Source organism: Natrix helvetica, assembly GCF_964273705.1.
Source record: "Natrix helvetica genome assembly, chromosome: Z".
Lineage (NCBI taxonomy): Eukaryota > Metazoa > Chordata > Lepidosauria > Squamata > Natricidae > Natrix > Natrix helvetica.
In genome coordinates this window covers 75,471,123-75,490,394 of record NC_138554.1, presented here as the reverse complement: position 1 = coordinate 75,490,394, position 19,272 = coordinate 75,471,123, and the positions used below count along the sequence as shown (strand labels likewise).

The following is a 19,272-nucleotide window of genomic DNA, read 5'->3' as shown; positions in this document are numbered from 1 at the left end:
TTTGTCCTTATTTTCAATAAGGATCAGGTCTAGAGCCTCCCCAAATAGTGTGCCACCTGTGGGGTAGAGGCTAGCCTCCATTTGGATTTGGAATCAGCCTGCCAGTGACGAAGCCAAAGCATCCTCCTAGATGTAACGGAGGGAGGATAAAAGAGCTCTGGAGGCATACTTTGCTGCATTCAGGGTGGCATCTGCCGAGCATTGAGTAGCTGCAATTAATTTGTTGGGGTCCTGTTGGAGCCTGGCCTCATGCAGTGGAATTCTCTGTTGCATTTGGTGAAGCCAAAACAGCGAGGTCCAATTAAAAAAGGAAATTGCAGAGGCCACTTTGATCACCCAGGCTGAAGATTGGTGCGTCTTGCACAATGTTAATTCCACCTTTTTATCCTTGGTCTTAAGCCCTTCTGCTATGTCTCCTGACACAAGGGAGGAAGAGACAAGGGACCCCACAGGATCATCTACCTTGGTATCTCCAGAGTATCAGCCAGGTTGGGAGCCAAATTGTAAAAACGTTTGTCATTTCCACTTGGGGTCCAAAATGAACCTTGCTCCGCCTACTGTTTGTGCATCTACAAAGAGTTGGGGTACAGGAATATCCTCCTGTTTCATGGCTGGCTCAGAGAAAAGGTGTTCACTAGGACAACTGAGGCCCAAGATTCTTGGAGTGAATCAGCTCCCATGCCAGATGTCATCTTTGCTTTATGCAAAAGCAGGGGGAAAGAGCCTGGTGAAGGCCTGGATATCTGGGGTTAAACCCTCGTCCTCTGATAGAACTGCATCCCTTTGGCCCTCATCAGGAAGAAGTGAATCTTCACTGTCAGAAGAGGGGTTGTGAGATGGTGTCCCATGCCAGTGGGACTAGGCTCCTGTTAACTGGGGACCCTGTTGGAGGCTGATAGATGACTGAGGAGGCATGGCTATCTGGGTAAAGGAATGCTGCAGTGCTGCAGTAATGCCCTGAGAAATAACCTCGGAAATCAATAATTTTATATCTCCAGGCAAGGCAGACATCAAAGAGTCCTCTAGCTACAGTGGCTGTAGAGGTAGCCTCTGGGACTAGCCTTCTAACAGTGGAGATTTGCTGTCCCTCACTTGTTGCTGGGCAGAAAAAGGGGACTATTTCAGCTGCATTGCAGGCTTGAGAAGTGAAAAGAGTTGCTCCCTCTGGTGACCAAGCCTGTGGTATTACATCTCCTGAGTGAGGCAATTGTTCAGCCTGAAAATGGCGGGAATCTGCTGCTTCTGTTAGAGCGGAAGCTGTTTGAATTTCTGACAGCTGTCTCTCAGCACTAAGAAATTGTTTCTCCAAGGCCTTTTGCCTTCTGCTGGCATCTTTTTCAGAAGCTTTGGAATGCCCTTTCCTGCTGGAAGCCTTAGACTTCGACTTTGAGTACCTGGAATCTGAAGTTTCCACAGAAGAACAAGATCTTTCAGAGAGCAGTGCCCTGTCTCCCTGTTCTTCAGCCCTATCCTCCATTTTGTTTCTAAACAAGCAAAGCTGCTGCTGGTGGTGATGTTGTCTGCCTGCTGTATGGGTATACTTAGCTGAGACTAGGCAGGGACTCCAAGCCTTTCTAGACAAGCAGGATGTGAGGCTATAGCATTGGGCAGGGAGGAAACTGCTGCAATTTGACGTGCCTCAACAAACTAGGGTATGCCTAGCCAAAACTAGGCAGGAACTCCGTGCCTCAAAGAAAACAACAGGTATGCCTAGCCTGGACTAGGCAGGGACTTCGCACCTCTACAGAGGCTCTTGCAATTGTGTTTGAGGCAGTGAAGGCTTTTTTTTTTTAAAGCAGGGCAACCAAGCAGTGCTAAATCACCTTTAAAAATTGATTTTTCAGCCAGGATAGGGAATCATTATAAAAACCTTTTCCTGAGAGTACAAGAAGTCCTGATACAGTTGACATGTCTGGTCTGAGCCAAAACTGGGTCAGAAAGGGTAACGATGGGGCGTGGCCACAAAGTTGACAGCTCGGTCAAAGCTGACAGCTCAGATGAGACAATCCATTCTTGCACTCTCCCGGAAGCACTCAGAAGAATTCTTAAATTTGCATGTTTAAGAACTGAATGTCTTTTTCCTTATATTTTCCGGAACAACTACTAGTATAACAATGGACTAACGTATTAAAGAGACCAAACTATGTTTATTATTGTTGATTATGCATGAACTACTATTTTAAATATATATGTATATATATATATATATATAGAGAAACTATACAGTAAAATGGACTGAAAATCCTGCTACTCTTTGTTTAAAAAAAGGATTTGTTTCTTGTTTCTATAGCAACTAGAATTTTGGACTAATTAGAAGAACCTCTATACTTTATACTTCTAATGAAGCAATGGAGTCCATAAATAGTATAATAAGAGGAAGTATTACAAAGACATCAGAGATAGGATCTGTGATAGAATCCTGCCTATAAACTTATTAGGGAGCAGTCTGGCTCCCTGGGCTTCAAAAAAAGTGAATCCTGAGAGAAAAAATATGAATGCAATTAAAAAATAAGAAGTAAAAACAGGAAGCCTATTATATTAATGAATTCAAAAATACAGAGAAAAAGTAAAAACATCAATTCTGGCCTAAATTATATACAGGTAATTTTTTTTTCAAAATTTTTTTTATTGGTTTTTACAAATGTTTTAAGGAAAAGGGTATATAGGTATAGAAAATTTTGACAGCTACATCATGCGGAAGGTAGAAATCCCCCCAAATCTCACAACTTTTACAAAAAACATCAAAATTTGAATAAACATTGGCAGCTTTGGATTTTACATTAAATCATCAATAGATGATTATATTCAATCATCTTTTGTGTCACTTCCAACAATTACATTATAACAACAATTGCAATAATGTTTCAACCTCATTTTTGTGACCTGAGTCTTTTCACTGTTGCATCCTCCACCGTCTGCTGGCAGAGCCACGGCCCCTCCCTCCTTCGTGTCGTGTAGTCCCCTGTTTCGTCTAGGAGGGCACTGTGTTTTTTAATGAAGGCCTCCGCCTCCACAACTGTATTAATTCTAATTCTAATTCTACTGCCCTCCCAGAAAATCAGCATTCCTTCTGGCAATAACCATCTGAACCAAATTCCTTTATTTTATAATTTCTTTGCTAAAGAGGAATATTTCTTCCTCTTATCTCTTACTTTCTTCGGAATTTGTTTAAGAATGGTTATTTCTTTGTCTTTATATTTTAGTGGTCCCACCCTTTGAGCTCCTAAGACCTCATCTCTTGTGGTCTTTCTAAGAAATTTAACATGTATTTCCCTTGGAACGTTGTGTGTTCTAGCGTATGCTGAGTTGATCCTATAAATCAAATCAATATCCCACCATAGCTGTTGTTTATCTCTTTTAATGTATTCTGCTAAAATTGTGGTCATGATCTCAAGATCTTCATTCTCTGTTTCTGGCAAGTTTTGAAATCTAAGGAAAAAAGACATTCTTTCAAATTCCACCTTTATCATGTGATTTTCAAATTCTATGTTCCCCTTCTGAATTGTCTTAACTTCTTCCCTCAGCCCAGTCGTGCCCTCCTCCAGCACACCTATTATCTATTTTGTGTTGCTTGTTGTTGCGTTTCTCTGAGCTGGTAATTTAAATCTGCCAGTTGTTTTTTCAGTTCATCCTGTCCCTTTATAATAGTTTGAAACATTTGGGCAACAGATAAATCCTTTGAAGTCTCTTCCGATGCTTTAGGTTGTAAAAATGAAGCCAACTGTGTCTGTTGAGAAATCGGGCTGGACGTAGAGGATGTCGAGGCCGAGGATGCCTTACCAGGTGGTAATTTTTTAGGGCCCATATTAAGTTCAGATATAGCTATAAGTCTGTACAAAGAAATGGCATCTGTGGAAAAACACAACCGGGGGAGATCGTGAGGCAAGCAAGCCCAGAAGAGAACGTTAGTCTTTCTGTACAGCTCCAAGCCAAGTAATATGAATCAATTGTTCCAAATCCAAGGGAGATACGTGAAATAGGAGGCTCCTGGAGATCTCTAGGGTGCAAAATAGTAGAAAGCCAGAAATTCTTTCAAAAGGGAAGGCAAAGAAGAAGGAGGAAGTTGGCCATCTTGGCTCAGCCTTCACAGGAGGTCAGAAAGCAACAAGTCAAAAGTTCCCGTAAAATAGTTTATAAGAATCAACTCAGCAGTCATCTCTTGCAATTGTAGCAAAAAGTCATTCTCCCATTGCTTAGAGGAAGTGAAAATAAATTTTAACTCTCCGAGAGAGAGAGGAACGCTGCTTTTCCGAGGGGGGGTGGAACCCCCCCCCTCCAGTCTTAACACTTCCAAAGATTGAAACCAAAATTTAAAAAGATTGCTGTTCATCAATTGAGTAGATTAAGAAGAGATTGAGGGAAACTTCCCACCTCACTGCACTTCAGCTGTAGCGTCCGATTAGTTGTTTCCTTCCAGGCTCCGCTCGGCGAAGACGCGCAGCGGCATGACAGCGCTGCCGCGCACCCCCCATGCTCCCCGGCTTCTGAGGCGAAGTTGGAGACCCCCCTGTGGCCGCCGCCGATCCAGGGGGTCCCAACAAGCCGCCCTAAGGCAGGGAGCCCCTCCAAGGCCCCCTGTGCTCCTAAAAGGAGCCCACCGCGTCCGCTGCACATACAGGCTACTTGAAGGCTGAACACAACCTTGGGCTACACGCAGCACAGAGCCAGTAGTGACTTCCCCAGTAATTTGTAGGTAATTGTTCTCTTTGTGGAGTGGCACTAGAAAGAACTGTGAACCAGCAAGCTCCAAAAGCTTTCCCCAGTGTCAACTCAGAAAGATCTAATTCATCAGGAAGATGTTTTGTCCCTTCCTTACATAACGAGAGGAAGAGAAAGCTAAGTAAATATGATTGGAGAAAAAAAATGGACTTATGACCAGTCCTGTAATTTTCTGCTGTTGTAGCCTCCCCATATGATCATGATCCAAATGCTCAATGCCTAGTTCACAATGATAACTTCATAGTGAGCTGTGTTATATGAATTCCATTGGCAGCTTTTCACAAACAAAATCATTGGGAAAGATGGTAGGAAAGACTGTATATTCTCCTGCTTTTTCTCCCAAGGAGTCCACTATCTCCTACTTCATAGCAGCCCCATCTATCTCAATTCTACATATCTATGTCCTCTGCAGATCAACTCATACTTCCTAGTGCTCACCCATAGCACACACATGCCCCACGTGCCCCTTATGTGGGATTCCCACATGTTCCTGTTTAATAACTTGCACATCCTGGGGTTGTGATAGCAACTGGGACTGCTGTTTCTTGTGGTCCAGCAGGATCTGGTTGAGCTGCTGATGGACTCAGATAGTGAGGAACCATATGAGTCTGCCCTGGATGATGTGGAGGACCCTGTGCAGGGTTCAGACTCAGAGCAGGGACCAGAGAGGCTGGTTGGCCACCAGGAAGCGCCTGAGGCATGGAGCAGTGGGGAGGATCAAAAGTAGTTTGTCCCTGATGGGACAAATTGAGAAGGGTTGAGAAACGGAAGCAGCAACTCCGTAGGCAGACTCACAGAAGATGATTAAGCACAGGTGGTTATGGATTGGCCCCTCCCAAGAGAGATTATAGGTGAGGCATTGGGAGGGAACATTTGCAGGAAACAACCATTTGAATTAGTAGTTAAGAAAATCTTTCTGTGTATTCTAGCCATGTCTGCTCGTTTGGACTATCTGCGTTGCTTCATTATCTGGGTTGCTCTATTGAACGTGAGTTATCTGGGCCCTCAGCCAAAGGATTCATTATCTCAGTAATTAAACAGTGGCAAACAGCCAAGCCTGTGTTCTGGTTTATTCACAGGCATGGAGAGGGGGGTCAGAACAGCTGTCACTAAGCAATGTGGTCATGCTTTATGACCACATCACTTAGCAATAGCAATTCTAATCCCGTTTGGCATCTAACCCAAGGACTGCCTGTAGGGCAGGGGTTGACAACCTTAAACACTCAAAGAGCCACAAAGGTCCTAACCAGAAGCCCCCCGTTCAATTCTGGAGCCACCCCACTATAGAGTCTCCTCCTAGCGCAGCATCTTTTTTTCTCTACCTGTCCTAACCGAAAGCCCTATCAATTGTGGAGCTGATTGAAAACCTGCCCCTTGCCCTAGTCTCCTCCTGGTGCACTGTGCTTTCCCCCCCTCCCAACCGGAAGCTTCTCTCTAAATTGTGGCACCAACCAGCGACAGAGAGCCACAGGAGAGGGATGAAAAAGCTGTAGGGGAAGGAGGAGGCCAGTCTGAAAGAGGAGGAGTGGAAGGCATACAAGGCCCATCCATCACTACTTCATAACCTCTGGCCTACCACTGTGTGCCAACCTAAGGGACTTAAGACATAAATTATAGAGATAATGCTACTGTAATTAAATGTTGATGAAGCATTTTTATTTATTGAACATAAACTTACCAGTGAAGGATTCCTGCAACAGCAGCTGTTAAAAATAATAAAACAAAACATACCACCTTAATGATTTTTAAATTATTATTTTTTAAATGTAACCCCAATCATTAAGGGCTATATACATAACAGTTCTAAAAGCTTGCACAGAATTTCTCTGCACAAGGCATGTTCTGTTTTTTGTGGAATATTCATACATCATTCTTATACTGTATTAATTTCAAATATATAATTTTAAAAATCAGACTAAAACAGATAAAATAGATACATGCATTATTGCTTTCATATATTAGTGGTTTAAAAGTATTACAATGTTATAGTTAGGATACATCTAACAAATTTCTAACTTCTCATGAAGCCAATTTTATATATTTTTAAAATGACACACAAGTATCCATGCAGTTTCTGCTATGGAGAAAAAAGAAAAAAGAGAGAAGACAGGATAAACTCAAATATATATAAAGTCCATGTGAATACTGCAGACATACTCTTGTAGTTTGGATATATCTTTATAATACAACTATAGAAAATTTCAAAGGTATAATTTCTGGATCTATAACTAAAAATATAAGGTTAACACCAATGGTGTTATCAGCCTTAAGCTATTGCCTTTAATACTAACAATTCCAAATATAAATGCAAATATATAGTTTATTAAATACACACACACACACACACACACACACACTTGAAAAACTGCTCATTTTGTCATATATTATTACACCCCTTAACAACAAGAATAAAGTGTCATAAAACTCATATTTTTCTTCAAGAGTCAGATTCAACTACCATACGAACATATTATTTTAAAGTGTTTGTAGGAAATATCCTTAAGTTAAATATCCAAATAATTTACTTGCATTATGTCTGTGGCACCAACAGGGTATCAACATCAAAATCTTAGTTTGTATCCTTATATAGTCTTATTTGGGAGTAAATCTAGGCATTGGACTGACTTTTCCACGACCCTTGTAAAGAAATAAGAACTGTAAAATTCTCACCCATTATAAGTGTAAGCCATATTTTGCTATCTGTTCTTGCAATAAAGAATCCCGTTTCTCTCAGAGTATCTATATAAAAAGAAAATAAACATAATTAACATACTATAATCCATAGAATTTATAAAATGTATTTTAAAGAATTTCCTTCGCAAAAAAGATTATTATATTTGGAAAGATAAATTTTATTTCCTCATGTTGAATTTAGTTCTTTTCTCAGTAATACTAAATACTAAAAAAGAGTTAACAAATTTTGTTAACACTAATAATGTTTTTTTCAATAGGATGATTTTTTTACTGTAAAACGTTGGGAGATTTAGCTTACATTTAAGTAGGATACAAAAGCAGCTTTCTTGCCATTATAATTCTTCCAGCTTTCCATTCTCCTTCAGGCTATACCAGTGGTCGGCAAGCCACTGCTCGCGAGCCACGTGCGGCTCTTTGCACACTTTAATGTGGCTCTTCTGTGTGCCGGGCGCCCACTCCCCTCCCTCCTCTCGGGTACTTCAAAACAAGCGCCCCTTTCCCTTTTTTCTTTTCGACCCACAATGATTAGGAAGGATCCTGAAGTCGGGCGGGGACGAGAAGCAAGGAGGCAGAAAAAGAAACGGAGGCTAAGGAGCTTCCCCCCCGTCCCCTCCCAGCAAAAATCTAACCGGGGAGCCGGGCGGGCAGTAGCAAATTAGCCGATCACGCCGCGTGATCGGCTAATTTGCTACTGCCCGCCGGCTCCCTGATAAGATTTTTGCGGGGGGGGGGGGGGGAGAGAAGCTCCTTGCCTCCGTCTCTTTTTCTCCCTCCTCGCTTCTTGGGGCTCCACCAATGGGGGAGCAAGGCCCGCCCAGCGCCAGGCTTTGGGCTAACACAGAGGTCTGCAAAGTTGGCTGTTTTAAGACTGGTGGACTTCAATTCTCAGAATTCTGGGAGTTGAAGTCCACCAGTCTTAAGAGCCAATTTTGCAGATCCCTGGGCTAATATGATTGATGCCCTTGGTGGACTTCAATTCTCAGAATTCTGGGAGTTGAAGTCCACCAGTCTTAAGAGCCAATTTTGCAGACCCCTGCCTGGGCTAATATGATTGATGCCCTTGGTGGACTTCAACTCTCAGAATTCTGGGAGTTGAAGTCCACCAGTCTTAAGAGCCAATTTTGCAGATCCCTGGGCTAATATGATTGATGCCCTTGGTGGACTTCAATTCTCAGAATTCTGGGAGTTGAAGTCCACAAGTCTTAAAGCTGTCAGGTTTGAAGACCCCTGGGTTTTTTTTTTCTAAAAGGTTAGGGGTGCAAGGGTCTTGCAACTTGACAGCTTTAAGACTTGTGTGCTTCAAATGCCAGAGTTTATTGAAACTAAAAACAGTGTACCATCCTATGTATTTTCGGTTTTAAAAATGTGGCTCTCAAAATAAATTTCAATCGTGGTTTTGGCGAGATTTGGCTCAGTTGAAAAAAAAGGTTGCCCACCATTGGGCTATACTGAAAGTTGAAAAGACTCTCCTAAATGGGAAAGGCTATGTGGTATGAGAGAAGATTAGGCAATAATATGCCATTAATGCACAGGTGTCAAACTTGATTGCATCACATAACGTGTTGTGACGTATCACAAAGTTTTTGGCCTTTGCGGAGTCAGGGTGGGCATAGCCTGCACGTGACGCATCTGGCCCGCGGGCCACCAACTTGACAGGCCTGCATTAATGGAAAGAACCTCCTCCCATTTCCCTATCCTATCACAACAAAACTACTCATTATTGGATAGTAAACCAACCAACCAAGATAGCTTTTCATTGCAAAAAAATTTAAACATGCAAATGCTGGGAGATTTTGATTATGCCCTATTAAGTCAATGTTGAGCCTTAACAATCACATACAGAGAGTATGATTCTCTTTTTCCCTTTTCCTCTTTCATTCCACTTCATTCCCAGAATTATACCTGCTCCAGGGAACTAAGTCTTTGCATAGTGTCCAAACTAAAATATAACAGAAATGTTGGAAATGGCTTTCAAAATTCTTCACAGCATTTAAATAAATATATATTTTAACATTTATTTTTTAAAGTTGCATCACACCTCATTTCTTCCTACAATCTATCTTGATTAATAATCAAAACTATAAATGACAAGGGTTTTTTTTTTCATTTTCATGAAAAAGTCTGTAAGGTTTTCCAGACACCAATAAAGGTTGATATTGTCCTTTCACTAAGCAAAGAAATCAGTTTATCCATTCCAGCAAGTTCTATCAATTTCATCAACATCCATCCTTTCCTGCTTCTTCAAAATTCAGGTTTTGCTGCTGCAGGGAACACATTTGTTATATTTGTAGTATAGGCATATTATGGCATCTAAATATCATGGCTGTTCTACCACATGCTAGTTGATAGCAAATTATTCCTTTGGTATTGATGATTCCCAAAAGGCAGAAGCTATTTATCATTTTGATACTTTTGCTATCAATTCTAAGGCTGCTTGCTGTACCTGTTGTTATTAGTTTGGTTCACTCTGTAGTTCATTTAAATCACATTTTAACATTATTATGTCTTGCAAATCATTTGCATTTTCAGCTATCAGAATAATGTCAACAACATAGCAGGGTTGCTCTTTCTTCCTTTAACTTTAAATCCACACCCATTTTGCTTCAACCATATTCTGTTCATACTGTGACTTCTTGACTTGTGTATACATTTCATATGAGCATAATTAAATATTCTGGGATTCCCATTTTTCTAAGTATATCAATAGAATCAAAGGCCTTTCCATAGCAATTTCTTTTTTGTATTTGCTGGTGGAAGGGGCAGAGAAATATCTGGTTTGATGATAGAAAGTTATGTATGTAAGAACAAGTATGAAAGTACAAGGAATGCAATGGGAATAGCTTATTAAAGAAGTGAACATTGTTAACAAAAGGTGAATGAAATATGGATTGAACACAAAATGTACAAGGTGCTTTACTAAAAAAAATGAATTTAGAATGAATGACTGAATGTCTGAAAAAAAACAAGAAATGTATAGCTGGATGGAATTGATGAGATGTTGAAAAAGAGAGAAAAGGCAATATATGAATCAGGGTACAAATGAGGTGGAGACAAGGATGATTTGCAAAGATAGAAAGTAATGTAAAAGTGTAATGAATGATATTGTCAAAACTATACTGCTACATATAGAAGAAGCCTGTTGTTTTATCTTCTGCTTTTATTAACTTCTTCTTTACCTGCATCTCACATGCAGGTATCCAAAAGACAATACTGTATAATAAGTATGCCTTCGAGTAAAATGAAACTGACCAATCTCATTTTCCTCTTAAAGCTTATCTACAACAACATTCTTTCCCCGCCATCCTTTCTATTCTAGAAGTTTGATTCGAAGACCACCGGCGGGGAAAGTGGGAATCCCCTACTCAAAATAATTTTCATTTTGTCAAACATCAGAAAAGTATTTTGATAAAAACCTTGCCCCGCCCCAAGAATGATGTTTTGTATACCCCCCCCCCCCATTGACACAGGCGTCAACAGCAATTATAAACTTCAAGAGGGTCCCTTCACACCCACACAACGACTCGGAGGACTCAAAAGGAAGCGCCACCAACCCTACAGTCTACCCTCATGTGAGAAGTTCCAACGAACTCAATTCCTATCGCCTATTCCAAGAAAGCAGGCGGAGATCGAGCTGCAGGAAGTATATTTGACTAATCCGGAGCTCCCGCGGCAGAGTCAGTCCTTCCCTCGGTTCTTGCTTTTCCGCTCCAGATCCTACGATCCCCCCACCGCAGGTCTCTCACCGCGCAGCCAGTCTTGCCATATGCCGAATTCGTGGGCCAAGCGGTCCCGCTTCGCTTGCTTCTGAGAGTCGCTTTTGGTCCCTTTCCTGCCAGGTCCTCCCCTCTTCATTACGTGAGGAGAGGCCCCACCGGGAAGCTGCCTCCCCAGCGATTGTTGCAGCCCGCGGAGTAAGACAGCGGCGGTTGCTTCGTTCACGGCGTCTCGGCTAGCGCTGCGATCGGGCTCCGCGTCTTCGCTCCGGCCCTGATACTTCTCTTCCTGAGGTGGCAGGCGAGGAGGAGGAGCTCGCCTACCGCGATTGTTGCCTTCACCACTGAGAGGCGGCGACTCTTTGCCGCTTCCTCGCCTAGGCCTCGTTCTTCTCATTGCTCTGAAGTAGGGGATAGGCGGACCGGCCCCAAAAGGGCAGATGACAGGAAACGAAAGCGGAATAGGTTACCGATGCTGGGCTTCGGATTTAGCTGAATGGGATGGGTCGCTCCTCCCCCACCGAGAACGTTAACAGTTGCCGTGAATGCGTGAAGGTAACGGCCGAGAGAAGGCACGGCGCGCGCCGGCAACTGACACTAGTAGTAACACGAGCCTAGACCTCCCCGTGGTGATGGTGCTTCTCCCACGTATTTCTTTTGTTCCTTTTCAGTTACAGTCGCGTCCCAAACTATTGCAAAACGAGGAAATCGATTCTGGAGCATGCATGTACGACAAAAGCTCTCCTTGCTGTATGGAGTAAATGGCACCCCCTCCTAATTCTGGGGTAAGAGTGTTTTCCTCACAAAGATTGTCTGTCCTTTGCGGTCATTTAGCTTTTTCAGAACAAAATGGCTGCTTCTGCCGGATAACTATTCACAAAACAATTGTTTCTAAAGCACTCATGCCTTGGCTCCCTCCCAGTTTCCTATTCCTCACCCTACCTTAGACCCCAAACAACGCTCTGAATGCTTTAACATGTCAGCTTCTCCCGTTTTTATTTCAAAGGAAAAATACGTGAAAACGGTTGGGAAGTCAGGGAACTTGTTTGGCACTAAGGGACATGCACTTAGCAGATTGCAACTATGCAGATGCTACCTGGGGGCACCTGTTTTTTTTTAAAAGGCATTTTGAATACAGGTAATCCTTGACTTACAACACTTTATTTAATGACTGTTCAAAGTTACAATGACACTGAAAAAAATCATTTATGACCGTTTTTCACACTTATGCAGCTTCCTTATGGTCATGTGATCAAAATTCAGATGCTTGGCAACTGATTGATTTATGACTACTGCAGTGTCCCAGTGTTGTAGAAAATGACAGGCTTAGACTTCTCAGGATACAGGAAAAGTTTATTTGGCAGCCAGGTTCAGAAAGTTAGCACGTAGCTAGCATTGCAAATTCTGAACAACCTTTATTATCGAAGCACGCATTCTTATACATTCTCAAAGACAGTGTAACACGGAAACACTTAACTCATTTCTTATTGGTTACCTTGAGGAAAAAGCCTTATAAGGAGATGGGGGTCTTACTTCTCCTTTTGTTACAGGTATGGGCTACGTGCCATTAACGAACTTTATTTGAACCTTGTGGTTTTGGACTTTTGACATAGGGACATTTGCTGGAACATGTTGTGGTTGAGGGCTGATGACATTTCCCTGTCCCTTTAAGCAAGCTTCCAACTGTCCCTTTTATGCCACGTCTTCATTCTTATATTTTAATCCATATTTTATTCTACTTTATTTCCCCCCTTCTAGACTCTATTAAGGCCCACAATTGAGTCTAGCCTGTTAGATTAACAATATAAGCATGCAGGATACAGAATAGCAAAAAAAAGCAAGGATACAAGAATACACATCTTAGGGCTTATCTTCCAAAATCACTTTCTCTACTTCTAAGAGGGCAATTTGACTATAGGAACTAGTATCTGAGACTTCATCTTCCTTGAGGGTATGTGGAATTAGGCTTTCCATTAACATTAATTACTTTTCACCCTGTGTTTCCTTTACAGACCTCATAGTTATTTAAGTAAGGGTATTATGCAAGGGAAGAAGGCTAAACTTGTGATTCCACATAATAAAAGAAATAGCATTTGCTTGATCCAACCTGTTCCTGGTAGCCAAGAGAACCACACATCTGTTCCTTGTATTTTTTGACCAATAGAGGAAGCACAAACTAGTTCTTGGACCATCCCCCAGACTTTCCCTGATCTATTCATATGGAAACAGCAAGCTTTTCCACATAAGAATACTCCATTTTCCCCTACACACACTCCTATGTTCATAGAAAAGGCATGGGCTCGGAGGTTATTTTCATTAGTCCAGACCTGTAAGGCTCCTGCCAAGTACATACCAGTTAGGGGCTGTAATGGAACTTCTTGGTTGGGGCCCATTTGCCTATCTCTGAGAACTGGTCCTTCAAAGAGATAGTGGGAACTGGTGTTTCCAGGGGGAAAATGAACACAAAATCCCATAGTGGATTGTATTGAAAGCCAAACAGGAAGTCGGGGTGGCTAGAATGGCCTTGGGGCAGTTTCCAGTGGTCAGATTCCCTTCCCATTGATTAAAACAAGTGGAGGTGGGAGCGAGAAAGTGATCCTCTGTTGGAAGAGCTTGTGAGCAGAGGGAGAGGAGACATGTTGTGAGTCAATTTCACATCTACAAGGGTTTTCCTGGGGGCAAGGTACATTTCAGATGGGCATTGTTCCTCTGATAGTCACCCCACAGGAATGCCAGGTTCCTGATATCGTTTGATGCACAAGAACTATCTTAGCTTTCTTGTTGTTGTTGTTGTTGTTGTTGTTTTCAAAGATCTTGCTCAACTGAAACAGCATGATAAGGTAAAGATCCAGCAGACAGACACAACCAGTATTTTTTGACCCAGGGCAGGATCAGACTGATTGATTAAGCTTTGACCTAACTCCAGCACTCTTTATAGTCCCCTTTTCTCAATTGTTGCAGGGATGTTTTCCTTATGCTTTGCCCTTTTTCTTACAGGGTTTGTCAAATAATTGACTTTGGGTGTTGGGATTGGCTTACGGTTCTGTCCCCAAGCATAAATGATGCATCGTTGGCGGAAGCAGACCTGTACCACATCCTGTAACTTGTTTCCACCCTGTTCTTTGGGATTTATAGCATCCACGGATCTTTCTTCAAGAGCAAGGGGGGTTGCTCGGCTATTTTCACAACATTCAAGACGTTATCACTTAACAAGCTCATTGCCAATAACAGCCAGAGCCACAAAAGGCTCATAATTGTCCCTCACGCAAAACTTCTCCTAACACAATTCTTTTAGCCCACTGAATCACCATGTCAGGGAGAAGGCAGGGGTTATATATAGTTTGAGGAAGGGCAATATGAGCTGTGGGCAATCCACAAAACCAAATCTTATTTGCTAAACATATCACCCACAATCTGAAAACTCCTATTTCCACGGTTCCTCAAACATAAGTGTCATCAGATGATTCATTTTCCTCTTGATTACAATTAATGATCTTAGCCTCAGCACCTGTCTTCCTCTGGAGGGGACAATTCCTGAGGGATGAATATGCAATACTACAAATAAGTACATTCACTAAAGCGAGAGATAGTACAGTTATGACTATGAATACTTGGCTTGCCATTTCCTGACAGGTGCTCACACTTTCTAATACATCTTATATCTAATAAATGAAACGTTGTCTTCCTCCTCCAAATCTTCAGCCGTACATCGAGAAGTCAGCTTCCAAGGGGGTGACTTCAGTAGGGCCTCTTCTGCCCCGTAATTCTGCCCATTGCCAGTAGGGCAATTTTTAGGTGGCGTTTCTTTAAGCATATCACTAGAGGACAGGCTTCCTGGTCTGCTCCCAATACTCATCAGCAGCCGGCTTAACTCGAGTCCAGTGAATCTAAAACTTGGATTCCAACACTTTTGCTGCAAGTGGAGAACACATGACCACAGTATATGGGCCCTTCCATCTAGGTTTCAAATTTTTCCCTTTTCAGTGTTTTACCACACTCTGTCCCCCATCTGAATATTATGACTGGAAGTTGTTAAAAATGGTGGGGGTAAGGGAGACAGAATACTGTTGGATTACTTGTATTTACTTACTCAATTCTCCCACCATTTGATTCACCCATGAGGACCCCAACTGTCCAAGGTCCCTTATATGATTTTTCCAAACATCATTTTAAAAGGAGATAATTTAAGTTCTTTACATGGAGTACATCTCACAGAGCAGAGAGCTAAGGGTAAGGCATCAAAACACACCTTATCTTTTCCTTAACAGTGCAGTTCACACATTTGCTTAATTTCTTTCCTGAGGCAGTTAAAAGACCTCTTTCCCTATAATCAGTAGTATTGATATGCAAAGTAAGGAAGGCATACAGAGTCAGTTCAGATGTTCACCCTTTCATTCTTTGTCCTCTCTAATGCACAGATTAAAGCCCATAATTCTGCTACTTGGGCACTAGTGCCTTTTGGGAGAGGTCCACTCTCAAAGACTTGGGCAAGGGAGACTGCATAATGTTCTCCCATAGTAATGAAGCTTGATCCATCAGTGAGCAAGTTATAGTCTGCATATTTCAACGGCACGTCAGTTAAGTCTGGTCTGCATGAAAACTGATTCTCAATGATTCTCATACAATTATACTCAATTTCGGGTCCTGGTATTGGCCAAAGGGTGGCAGGGTTTAGGGCATTTGTTTGCTTCAAGGTCACTTGTGGATTTTGAGTCAGGAGTGCCTGATATTTGTAAATTCTAGGGTTTGTTAACCATAAATGTCCCTTCGTTTCTAAAATTCCTTGAATTGCATGGCTGGTATAGATAGTGGTGGGCTGTCCGAAAGTTAATTTATTAGCTTCCTCCATTAGGAGGGCAGTGGCGGCTAGAATTTTTAGGCAATGTGGCCAGCCCTTTGCAACATAGTCCAGTTGTTTAGATAGATAAGCCGCAAGTTGTTGTCAACTTCCTTTTTTCTTATCAGAGCCTAAGATAATTCTGACTTTTTAGGGCTCTGTATGCTTGTTTCTGCAAGCAAGGGCTCTTCTTCTTTTTTTTTCCACCCCCCTTCGTAGATGCGTAAGGAGGTTTGGTAGAAGCACAAAATTTGAAATCTTCATTCTGCAATATCCTGCTGTTCATGGGTTCGCAATTTGGCATACAGCAGCTTCTTTTCACTCACATATTATTACTCTTAAGTATTTAACTTGGGGCTTTTTGTCCCTGCTTTCCAGCTTTTTGCCTTGGGCATGGTGTCCCTTGTCCATTAACAGATGAAGCAATTGATTGATTGGTATTTTTTTCCAACAAATCTCCTTCGTCTGTTCGGTTACTGGGATATTATCTACATATTGGAGTAGCACATTTCCATCTTGGCAAGGCTGGAAATTTTCTAAGTCTTCACCAAAAAGGTAGGTGAATTTTTTTTTTAAATCCTTGGAGAAACCTAGTCTCCAAGAGCAAACAGCCTCTTTTGACCTGTTACTTTTCCTACTCAAAAGCAAACAGTTTTTAGTTGTCTCTATGTATCTGAGATGGTGAAGAAGGCATAGGCAAACAGGCATGGCTAGAGGCTTTACTTATATAATTATTGGTGCATGATGATACGCATGGCCTGGTGGATTCTTGAACCACCATTGCCATATCTCATCTGTGGGAGTGCCTCAGCATTAGAACCATTTTATCTTCCTCAAAGGACAGTGTAGCTCCCATTTTGCATAGGATATCATGACCCAAAAGAGGAACTGGGCATTCAAGCATGTCTTGGGACATTCTTGTAGCCAGTGGCCTTTTTTTTTCTTACACCAATTACATTGACCTCTGCTTTGGGCTTTGGAATTATTTGATAATGCAACTGTCAGCAATTCAGCTTTACTTTGCATCCTGTCATCTCTCTTTCTTCTACTTTTCACAGAGACCTTTCATGCAATTTCCATTTTATTCAATCCACACAGACCTACATGCACAAATACCCTGAAACAACACTTTCAGACCTGGGAAAGAGTCTGTCCCTTTAAATCTCCTATTTTCTTTCCTTGGGAAACGTGGGTCATTCTCCAAGCATGGGAAAACTTAGAGGGCAGTTTAAATCCAACCGTTCCTCACAACTTTAAGTCCAAGCTGAGAAGCTTACTTATTTTCCAGGGCGCTGCTCTGGAGAGTCCTAGCAAGGGTTAAATACAGCCAATCTGCCCAGAACTAAATTGAAACTTTAAGCCACGCCTCTGGTGCTGATTATCTTCAGTTTTTTTCAATTCAGCTAGCCCAGTGGACGCGCTTAGAGTTTCTCCAATTCTGAGATAAATTGCTTGGACTCTCAAGAGTACTTTTAATAAGGAAATAAGACAATAATCACGCAGAGCAGGCTGGTGAGTCAAAATTTTGTATTTTTAATTGGTGTTCTCACCCTTGGCTCTCCTGGTGTCCGGGGCTTTGCTTTGGCTCCTCGAGGCCACAGGCAGCTGTTGAGGAAAGCGTGTGGGTCGGAGTGCTGACGCCAGCGCTGTTGGGGCACCCCTACTGGGGGCCATTTCCCTCTGGGAGCCCGCTGTTGCCGTTTGTGCTTCTTGCAAGTCAGATTGCGGCGCGGGCTTCCAGGGCAGCCATTTTGGCCATTTTCACTTTAAAATTTGGCGCGCAAAGCAGCGGTGAGTTCCGCCCACCATTTTGGATTGCGCAACTTTCGGTTTCGTCGAGTAAAAACTTTGCCGCAGCTGCCTGAAGCCTGGCTCTTTGCAGGAGCCACGTGGAGTCAGACTTGACCAGTGTGACCGGCGACCTGGGCCTTAATCCACTCGATTGATAGCGGCGTGGGATCATGGCCTGCTGGGTCGCCCCCTTGAATCTCCTGCAGGCGCTGGGAGCGAATTCTGCTCGCGGGAAAAGCTCCAGTGATTGAATCAGGCCTTGCAGTTTTTGTCTCCTCAGGAACATCGTGCTGCGGTGGGCTTTGTGGAGGTGGTGAGTGGTGGTCTTCCCACCCCCTACTATCCTATCCAGAGATTATTACCATGGCAGATCAGGCCTCTTAAACTTCTGAGGGTGTCTCTTCCAGAGCCCCTGTAAGACAGGCTGGGAAAGCTGCCAGGGAGGCCATTAGAGGGAGTAAGCCTTACTCCAGGCATGGTCCCAAACAAGGCTCAGGCCTAGACAGAGATGCCTTAAGACGCCAGAAAGCCTTAGAAAAGCAGTTCTCCAAGGCCCAACAGCAGGCCCATTCTTCCCTTTCGGTGTCTCCTGGGGAGCCCTCCAGGGAACTTCCTCCAGCCCAGGGAGGGCCCATTTCTGATAGTGAGGAGGAAGGCCAGGAATTCTCCCCCACGGCTTCATTTGCCATGGCTACTTCTCCAGGCCCTCAATGGCTGACCAGGCCGATCTCTTTGCCTGTCCCTCAGATATGGAAGAGGGAGCAGCTCCAATGGGACCCTTGGCTCCTCAGCAGACGATCCCAGGGCCCGCTCAAGGGGTTCGCCCCATTGAGGACCAGGGGCCTAACTTATCTAGTGAAATGCAGGATATTATTAACAGGGCCATTTCCCAGGGCATTGAGGCAGGCATGCAAAGGATGGGCAAGCGCACTCGCAAGACCCACCATTTGCAGCCCCAGGAGGATCCCAGGGAGATGACTCCTAGTCTTCCACCCCCGTCCCTGCATTCTTCGGTGGCTACCGATGATTCAGACTGGGAGGAGGAAGAGGATATCCTTCCTAGGCAGGAAGCTGAATTCTCTGGGGATGAGTCAGGCCCATCCAAAAAAAAACCCGGCCTTTTCAGGCCTATTTAAATTGGACAACTTTAAAACTATTCTAGACAAGGCAAAAATCTCAACACGTCTGGGGTCAACTCCCCCAGCCCAAGAGACCGTAGATCCTGATGACCTATCGGGGGACCTTTTTGAGGAACCTATTTCGGTCCAGGAAATTGTCCCCGTGCCCAAGATGTTCCTCAATTTAGTACAGAGGCAGTGGGCGCAGCCGGCCACCATGGCTACCCCCAGCAGCAATGACAAAAGGCTGTACACGGTGGATGCCAGCCTGGAGGATCTGCTCAAGCTACCTCCAATTGATCCCCCTGTAGCGGCTCTCACTTCCTCCTCTGTTCTCCCTCCTGACCTGTTGGAGGGGCTCAAGGCTGAGGATAAGAGAACCGAGACTGCTTGCCACAAG

At 43.1% G+C, this 19,272-nt stretch overlaps 1 protein-coding gene across 6 annotated transcripts in view; it reads right to left on the bottom strand.

Annotated features, from left to right (window-relative positions):
* Positions 1–11,664, bottom strand: part of DPY19L1 (dpy-19 like C-mannosyltransferase 1) — a 115,620-nt gene extending 103,956 nt beyond the window's left edge. For 5 of the 6 annotated variants that reach the window (XM_081971261.1, XM_081971262.1, XM_081971263.1 and 2 more), the window contains exons 1-3: positions 11,157–11,664; positions 7,390–7,458; positions 6,398–6,422 (exon numbers count right to left, since the gene is read on the bottom strand). In XM_081971261.1, coding sequence (XP_081827387.1) covers positions 6,398–6,422; positions 7,390–7,458; positions 11,157–11,523 — 461 coding nt within the window. In that variant the 5' untranslated portion in view covers positions 11,524–11,664. Of the gene's footprint in view, positions 1–6,397; positions 6,423–7,389; positions 7,459–10,964; positions 11,126–11,156 lie in introns of those variants that run through there. The other variant, XM_081971266.1, reaches the window with a different exon arrangement.
* Positions 11,665–19,272: the final 7,608 nt, after the last annotated feature.